This window comes from Physeter macrocephalus, chromosome 14, assembly GCF_002837175.3.
Source record: "Physeter macrocephalus isolate SW-GA chromosome 14, ASM283717v5, whole genome shotgun sequence".
Classification (NCBI taxonomy): domain Eukaryota; kingdom Metazoa; phylum Chordata; class Mammalia; order Artiodactyla; family Physeteridae; genus Physeter; species Physeter macrocephalus.
Window position 1 is genome coordinate 85,623,405 of NC_041227.1, and position 8,997 is coordinate 85,632,401.

Below are 8,997 nucleotides of genomic sequence, written 5' to 3' on the forward strand. Positions count from 1 at the left end.
ATCCTCCCGGACCGGGGCACGAACCCGCGTCCCCTGCGTCGGCAGGTGGACTCTCCACCACTGCGCCACCAGGGAAGCCCGAGGATGGACATTTTAAAGGAAGTTGATATATGCTGGACACTCCCTATGTGCTCAGAGAAAACTGGGAGGCGGCACAGCTCGGAATGAATGCCAAGTCTGGTACTTCTTGGCCACCATATGGCTTCCCAATTTGACCGTCTACATGGCCTCGAATGACTAGATGAGAGCTCAAAACCACCACTTTGGAATGGCAGGGGACCCTTTCTAAGGGGAGTTAGCAATTGTGCAGAGACAAAGAAACCTGGAAAACGGCCCACGCTCCATCCCCACTGATGGGCCCCAGTTTATGACTTTGGGCAACCTGACCTTGGAGTATGTGCATTTTCACCACGTCTGCACGGTCGGACCTGTTTCTGACCTTGTGCTTCAGGGTGTCTTCAGCCTGTCAGACACAAACGCAGAATGAATTTTGCTATCAACCTCATACAGTTGAGTCGCCTAGTTTTAACTTTCAAAGAAACCCCTTTTCACTCAGAGGGAAAAAGTCTCTTTTTGTTTGTTTCTTGTTTGACAGATGCAACATGCACATATCTCTGTTCTCCTACGTCTTGATGAAGGAGGGCTCGCAAAAACCTCTAATACTTTTAGGATGGAAAAATAAGACAAAGAGGTCAAAAGCTTGGGTCCACCTCAGTGCTCCCAACTTAAAGGCCAGGCAGGTACCTAATTGTAAAACATTAATAAAACCGTGATGATACTACAGATGATACTACACTCTGTTTTGCTTAAAAGAGTCACAAATTACCTAGAGTCAAAGATGGAATGTAACCTCAGTCCATCCAGTATAACATGACAACATGGGCCCTCCTCCTGTTTTGCCCTTGATCTCTCTCTCCAGACGTGAAAATGTAAATCCCGCAGACTGAGACCCACCGTAAGCTGGGAGGACACTTAGAGATGAGCTGTCTACTGAGTCTCCCGGCTTTCTGGATGATGGAGTTGTCTGGTAGGGACGGCGTTGGCTGTGGCAGGGCCGCAACCGGACCTCGGGGCTCTGATTTCTAGTTCTGGGTTTTTATCCCGCTATATTGAATCTCTGAATTGGCCCCCGAGAGGAGTCCGGGGATCACCCCAGTTCTGATGAAGGACGATTCTCCTCCAGGCAGTAGGAACCCCAGCCTCTCGCGCGTGACTCTGAGGAGTCCCAGAGCTCTGCTCCTTCCAGCCCCTCCCCTCACTAGTTGCCAGGCTAAGACATCCCGGGAGAAAGATACCTACTGGTCCTTCCTTCTACACACACTGCTGATGCTTGCTCATTAGCACTTATTGCATCGATAAATTCAAGTTGCAGAGATTTGCTCTGAAGGTACAGAATATACACCGATTTCCCCCCCTCAAATGCTAAAAGAAAGAGAAATAAACAGAATTCCTTTTGCCTTTAAATAGCTGTGAATAAGCTCTGTGTCTGCGGGCCCTACCCTACCACTGAATTGGATTTAAAATAATCTGATTGTTGCTGAGAAAAGCCTGTCATGAAAGAGAGGGCAAGAGGGAAGAGATATGGGAACATATGTATATGTATAATTGATTCACTTTGTTATTAAGGAGAAACTAACACACTATTGTAAAACAGTTATACTCCAATAAAGATGTTAAAAAAAAAAAAAAAAAAAAAGAGAGGGCAGCCTGCCGGCACACCTCACCTCCCTGCTTCATGTCTCTCTGACCCCCGCCGCATCCTTGCAGGGATACCCCCCGACACCAGAAAGATGGGGGACATTTTCTGAAAGCGCATAAACAGCAGCTTCAAAGCCAATACTGTGGAGCCCATTTCCACAGTTTTCAGTTTCTAGGAGGAAGATTCCACATGGTGTGCGGGGAGGGGACCAGCAAATCGGTTGAGTTTGCAGGAGAAATGCTACCCGCTCTCCCCCAAGCTTAGCATTCAGAGATCCAGAGCCTGGAGTCTGAGTTCAGGAAGGTGGGAAGTTTGCAAACAGTTACCTTGCCACTATCCAAACGTTTCCTTTGCTCATGGAATTCAGGTGGGCTTTTCAGGGCTGAAACAGAAAGACACAGACATGAGCAGAGGGGGGCTTGGGGCCGGGAGCGGCGTCGCGGTGCTGGCCGGTGTGCTTGCTGAGCGGTGCACAGTGGAGATGTGATGGAGACGTGAGGGCCTTCATCAGGCCACAGGCAATGGAAGAGGAAAGGCCTGGAGGTCACCAGCTTCCCTGCAGCCGGAGAATCCAGAGGAAGGCGGACATCAGCCTCAAACAAGAGGTGCAGCAGAGACAGAATACGCGACAGGAAGAGAAGTGGCAGAGACAGGGCATTCCAAGATCCTGAGGAGGGACAGGCCTGGGGGAGGAGACCAGGCAATGCTCTAGCTTTAGGGGAGACTGGGGTGACTACCACCCTCTTTGACTTTGCTCTGCTCTTGAGTGCACAAGTCTGGGTGGAGACTGCAGTCTGTGGTGGAACCTTGTCCCACGTTGCAGGAGGGGACTTGTCCTTTGGGTCAGGGAGTTGGCTGGTGGGGTAGGAACATGCAACCAAAGGGCAGTGAGTGAGAAGCACAGAATCAGACTCTGAGGGCTGGAAGGGACCTTGGAGATGGTGAAATACAGCTCCAGGCCTGAGCGAAATGGGGGAAACGGAGGCCCACGGAACGGGACTACCTCGCCTAGGGTCACACAGGGAGGGCTAGGAGCCTAGGTCTTCTGACAACCTAACTTCTTTCAGGGTGTGATGCTCAAAACACTAACAACCAGTAGACAGGGCACTGGTCCCTCACAGCTCACAGCAGCCGGAAACAACCTGGACCGAACGCCAGCCTCCCTTCTTTCCAAGACCCATCCTCCTCCTCCTCCCAGCTCCCAGCAACTCCTCAGGACGAGGCACTGAACTTTTTGACTTCGCAAAGCAGTAGAACGTCGTTCCGCAAAAATTCTACCTTTTTACTGGTTTTCCTGATCCCCTGGAACAACTGCAACCAGAAGCCATAAAGGCTCACCTTTCATCAGAAGTGATGAGGCAGATCAGAGGTTAGAGAATTGCATCAAATATTTTTCTGGATAGTAGGTCTGGACAGGTGGGCGAATCACGTGATCCAGATTTCTAATATTTCCTCCCACAGATGTCAACTCTCAAGCTGCAGGCAAGAAAATAGTCTTCCAAACTTTGGCTGGCATAAAAAAATTGGATTTCGAGCCAGATGGGCACTTGGGGCTGTGTGTGTGTGAATGTGTGTGTGTGTGTGCATGTGTGTGAGTGTGTGTGCCTCATTCAGCCTTAAGGCCACGCCAAATTTGAGCCCAGCTCTCAGATGGGCTTGCTGGACAGCAGGCAGACTCCACTGTGGTCTTGGCAGCTGATCGACCACGTTATCCTCTACTGAGGATGCTGCTTGGGAAGCTACCAAGGCATCTCTAAGTCTTCCTGTCTCACCCCGACATCTGCAATGTTGACCAAAGGAACACACAGAATAGTCCCAGCTGGCTGCCTTGTGCCGAGGAGAATGGACAAGCATTGTTCTCCTCAATCGGACCAGGGACTGAGAGGCTTCCTTTCTTATAGGAAAAAAAGAATCAGCTGTTGCTTGACTATCATATTTCCCATTGATCTAACAGCCCCAGTTTCTCTTTGCTGCTTTTCACTCTTAAAAAGAGCCTCTCTGCCAACCCTGTCCTTTTCAATGGCCTCTTTCCCCCTCCCCGTCTCCTCACTCAGTGGCTCTGAGGAATCATCTGGAAAAACTGTGCAGGCCTGCCTCGTTGCTCATGCATTTTCTCTGATTTGGGTCTGGCCCTCATCCTGAGTCAGGAGGCTTGCCGTTATTTGCACTTGATCACAGTTGCAATTTATGTTGATGGAGTTTTGAAACCATCTCCCATTTCCCCAGGCAACCAGATGCTACGAATCTGCTTGAAGTCCAGTGGGCCCTGGTGAGTCTGTACGATCTGAACCCATGGGTCTGCACCTCTGTCCGACAGTCTGGTGGTCACCTAAGTAGGTATTATATACTGGTGTGGCTTAATCGCTTCCGTAATCCAGAAAAGGAATTGATCTCAGTGCGGCCTTATTAAGCGGTTAAAAAGAGCAACGCGGCCTTTGCCTTAAGAAGCAACCCTAAGGGGACAGCATGAATCTATCTTGAGATCGCTCTTACATTCCAAACTCAATGGTTTTAATTGGGCTTAGGATCTAGGGGCAATTCATCTGGTTCTCTTATCCCTGAGGCTTTTCAATTCTTATTTGCGGAACTTATTAATTCGTCTATGAAACACTGCATTTCCTGTATCTTAGCTTGCAGAGCTATAAATCATCACTTCTTGGTGTCAACTATTCCCCTGTGAAATGACTGTACAGTCCAGTTCTCCAAGGCCAGGAGCACAAAGGTCTTCTGGGACCCTCTGCCACAGGGTGGGAGAGGCGACGCCCATTTAGCCAGGACTTGGGAAGGAAGGTAGAAAATCCACATACTGCGTTTTACCCCACGCTCTTCTTTGCAGGGCTTAAGGGGTGTTACGTGAGGCACCACTTGGCCTGCCGTGGGCCCTGTGATCGACATTTGCCTTTTCTGTGATCCCAGAGAATGTGGGTTTTAGCCACCTCCCCTGAGGGCCAGCGAAAGCCATGATGCACCTCCTACCCCAGTTGACTTTTTGGAAAAAAGGACCTCCTTTGCTGCCAGCCCTGGGAGTATCAAATGGCAACATTTTGTATTTAAGGGATGTTGACATTTAGGATTGAAAAGGAATTTGGATTTCTAAATTAAAAAAAAAAAAAAAGTCACTGTGATCTCAAATTAAAATACGGTTGTAAATTCAGTCAACCCCACATCTAACTCATTCCGCTTGGAGGAAAATGAATCGCTTCTCACAGGGGAATTCATGTTCTCGCGGCGGAGTTTAGTTAGGGGCTGTTCCTATTTCTGTCCCCGCGGCTCCAGCTAATTTGGGTCAGCTGTGTGTATAAACATTTGCTTACTTAGAGCTCAGGAAAAGATCCCAAGATAAGAACAGGCCTCCTGCGGTCCCCCGCTGCTAACCCCTGCTTCCAGCAGGAGCCCAGCGAAAGGGGAAAACAGGCTGCAAGGCCCTGGACAATCCGTCAGCGAGAGGGGCCTGGCTCTCAAAGAGGAGGGGCCCGGGGCTGGTAGCAGCTCTGGTGGCAAAGGCAGGGCCTGTCTTCTCTCCCAGGGCCCCTCGCTGCCAGGCTTGCGGGGGAGAACCCAGCTCCACTGGTATACGGACACGGACCAAGAGGCAGCGTCAGAGAGCCCGCATCTTGGGTAACAGATGGAGCCATGGTTCTCAAGGTGTGGCCCCTGCACCAGCATCTTCAGCAGCAGCCGGAAACTTGTTCATAACACCAATTTCCAGGCCTACGGAATCCAAAGCTCGGGTGGGACGTAGAGGGACGGAGGGCTCCGCGTTGGAACACGCCCTCTGGGAGATCCTGGCGCCCCGGCGTTTACAAGGCCAGTGGGTGCTGATCTAGAGTCCTTGGGAAACTGAGAGTTCAAAAAGCGGGGACTGATGTCTAGGACTGATTTCTCAGTATTTCCAAAAGCTGGAGAAAAAGGGTGTGCTTGCCCAGAGAAAGGCTGCTTCGTTCAATGAAGCTGCCACTTCTCATACTCGCTGTCTCGAATCAGAATAACTTGGGTTAGAACTGCTTGTTCTCACCAAGAAGCACTGGCTGGGAAGCCTATATGCCACTAATTAAAGACAGATATATGGATTAATAATTCACATATGTAGGGTTCTTTGGGAGGAAGGCAAAACTAATTCAAACGCAAGACCTACGGCAGTAATGGGTATAGTTTAAAAAGTGACTAAAATTTTGGGAGCCTTCCCTTCGGGCTCTGTCCTTGCTTTGCCATCTATTTTTGGTACAGCCTTGAACAAGTCTGATAGGTTTCCTGTGTTCTCAGTTTCCCACTTACGAAATGGATCTAGTAGTGCCTGTCCTCTCTTGGCTCTGCTTTTAAGGACAAGTTGGACCACGAGTATTTGTTTTTCCCAAACAAATGGGATCCATGCTATGGGTGTGTGATAATGCTTTGGAAATTGCCTTAACTCTTTAGCTTGGCAACAGATCGCCTATTCAGTACCCAAAGGATAGCCTCAGGGGTCTGAAAAGAGTGCATTTTCCCAAAGGAGCTCTGTTATATTTAAGGCCTGGCTTGCACACTGGGAGAATTTAATGCATCACACATGAATACTTTGGAATTTCTCACAAGGGTTCAAAGACAAATTCAAAGGGTGCCTGTCATCCCTGGCTTGCTAGTTTCTAAGGAGCAAGGAACTAGAAAATCGAAGGAAAGAGGGAGGGAAATAAAGAAATGAGGATTTTAGACCCAAATGGGCTTGGCATGAAAATCCAGGGCGCCTTTTTTTTCCTATCTCTGAATTTGAGATGTTAGAAGGAAGGGGAGATGGACAGATGAGACCCTTGTGCCGTGTCCTGCTCAAACAGCCAACAGTGTGTGGTACGTAGGGTGCTGTGGGGAGAAGCCAAGTCAGATGAAGGCACTGAGGAAGGGAAGGAAGACTTTGCCCCGTCAACGTCTCAAAACTATCAGGAAGCTGCATATGCTGTGGGTAGAGGAATTGCCCCGTCATTCTTCTTGCTATTCAGGAGGAGGATCACAGAATTCAGGGATTTACCAAGGCTTTGCCGTAAGTATGTGGCTGCTGAGGCTTGGATGAGTCTGCAAAACAAATAAAGGCAGCACCATTCACAGACAGCTCATCGTATCTTTCCATTCACTGACATCGATCAGACCATGGAACCAGGCTGCCCAGAAACTTCTTTCTGGCCAGCGGTGCTTTCTCTGAGTCTCTGGGGGAGAAGTCGCAGCCTCTCTGGGCCCCTGGGCCTCTGTAATCCACTTCAGTTCTCTAATCTCGTTTTCTATATTCCCGGAGAATAAACTCAGTGTTCTCTCCTCTCTCCCCTGGGTTCATATAGATCAGCCCCACTGTAGTAGCAGAAGGAAAGGGAGAGAAAGTCATCTATTTCCTTCAATTCTCCCAGAAACTCACTCCGTGTAGCGGTGGGACATTGTCCAATATTATTAATGGGGATAATTAAGCAGGAGCGATTTGGGGAACCTTCTGGACTGTAGGCTCTTTGAAACAGAATTCATGTCTGACTCCTCTGTGTTCCATAAGGCCTTCCTCCCAGCAGATGGTCGAAATAGTTACTGAATTGCTCTATGACCATTTTTTTCTTTTTTTTTTTTTTTTTTTTTTTGTGCATTGAAAACTCAGAGCTGATCATCTTTCTGCACTAAGGCTTCTGAAATGGTTGGAATAAAACAGTATTTAAGATTCGACCCTGGAGAGTGATGCCCAGAGAAAAGAAGATAGTGGAGAAAAATCTGCCTGAGAAATAATGAGCAGATCTGAGCCCCATCCATAGGTCTCCAGAGGAGGAGCCTGGCCTCTATCTCAAAGGCAAGAGAAAATAAGAGAACCTTGATGTCCTCTTGCAGCCTTGAGCCTGGCAGGGAGGGGCGGCAAAGCCATCCCTTTGAACTCTAGTTGATGGTGACAAGCAGGCAATTTGAAATCTCCGTCTTGAGATTCAGAGGTGGGATTTTGGAGAGGAGGCCAAACAATATATTCTTAAAGTAATATTTCTACGTCGATGTTGAGAGGCTATTTCACTCAGATTTCACGACTCTTTTGAAAATGTGAATTCCACCACTGATACTATAAACGTGAAAGCGATCTTAGAAGCCCACCTGGGCCCATGCTTCTGGCCCGAGAACCCTTTCCCACTGTTTAAAGTTGTTCAAGGGGCCGTGTGCTGATCTCAGAACCCAGTCTTCCTTGACTAAATTCATGGAAAAATGCCTTTAAGTGCGTTCAAAGCACCGGAAGGGGAAAATCCTAAACCTAGAATATACACAAGTAAGATATGAGTACATGCTTGAGAGAGGTGATGAAGGGCGATTATAAAAGAGACTTTGATTCTCTGATTGCTGTGGCCTGTTGGCTACTCATCAGCAGCTTTGAAACCTGCAGGATGCAAGCCCAGGAAGGAGGAAGAAATTAAATTCAATCCATGTGGACCAGTTTCACTAGGCTACTGAAAATCACACATGGTCCCACTGGAGTCAGTGGGGGAGAAACCTACTTAATCACCAGCTTGGTGTGCATTTGAAATGAGACCAGCCATAGAGCAAACTCAGTGGAATTTTCCATTCACTCTTGGTCATGGTGAGACACAGATTACGACGTAGAACCCAAAGCCATTTCATTAAAACCATGGGCTTTTCCTTGGCATTTTCACATATACATGTTTTTATTTTCCCAAATTCCAACTGAATTTTTCTGGCCACAAAATGCTTGATGATAGAAACTTAAGGAAGTGCTTTTACAGTTCCAGTGATTCCTTTTGAATATTTGAGTCAAGAGCCCTATACCAGGATCAGGAGACATGGGTTCTGGCCTCAGCTCTGCCGCACTAGGAGTGGACTGCACTTTTTTTGCAGTGGACAATGCCCTTGGGATTTAATCTAATGTACAACTCATGACTAATTCTGTCCAAGGAGACCAGGTGTTTCCGTTGACCAGCTAAAAACTGCAGAGCCATCCGATAATACCATAAGGACAATGAACAATTCACTTGGCCATAAGCTTTCCATTTAGGCAATTTATGACAAGTTTGAAAATTCAGGGGGAGCATTGCAATTATTTCCAATGTATGGATAACGTGAGGTTGCGTTACTAATTTTTTTTTTTTTTTTTTTTTTTTTGCAATGAACAATTCACTTGGCCATAAGCTTTCCATTTAGGCAATTTATGACAAGTTTGAAAATTCAGGGGGAGCATTGCAATTATTTCCAATGTATGGATAACGTGAGGTTGCGTTACTAATTTTTTTTTTTTTTTTTTTTTTTTTTGCGGTACGCGGGCCTCTCACCGTTGGGGCCTCTCCTGTCGCGGGGCACAGGCC

At 47.7% G+C, this 8,997-nt stretch overlaps 1 protein-coding gene across 4 annotated transcripts in view; it reads right to left on the reverse strand.

Moving 5' to 3' along the window:
• The window catches only part of MYOCD (myocardin), a 94,097-nt gene that overhangs the window by 44,812 nt on the left and 40,288 nt on the right, over window positions 1-8,997 (reverse strand). For 3 of the 4 annotated variants that reach the window (XR_003682930.2, XM_007104503.4, XM_007104502.4), the window contains exons 3-4: window positions 2,026-2,081; window positions 388-463 (exon numbers count right to left, since the gene is read on the reverse strand). Coding sequence is in view for 3 of the 4 variants with exons in the window: in XM_007104503.4 (XP_007104565.2) it covers window positions 388-463; window positions 2,026-2,081 (132 nt within the window). In the remaining variant the exon portion in view is untranslated. Of the gene's footprint in view, window positions 1-387; window positions 464-2,025; window positions 2,082-6,698; window positions 6,726-8,997 lie in introns of those variants that run through there. The other variant, XM_007104504.3, reaches the window with a different exon arrangement.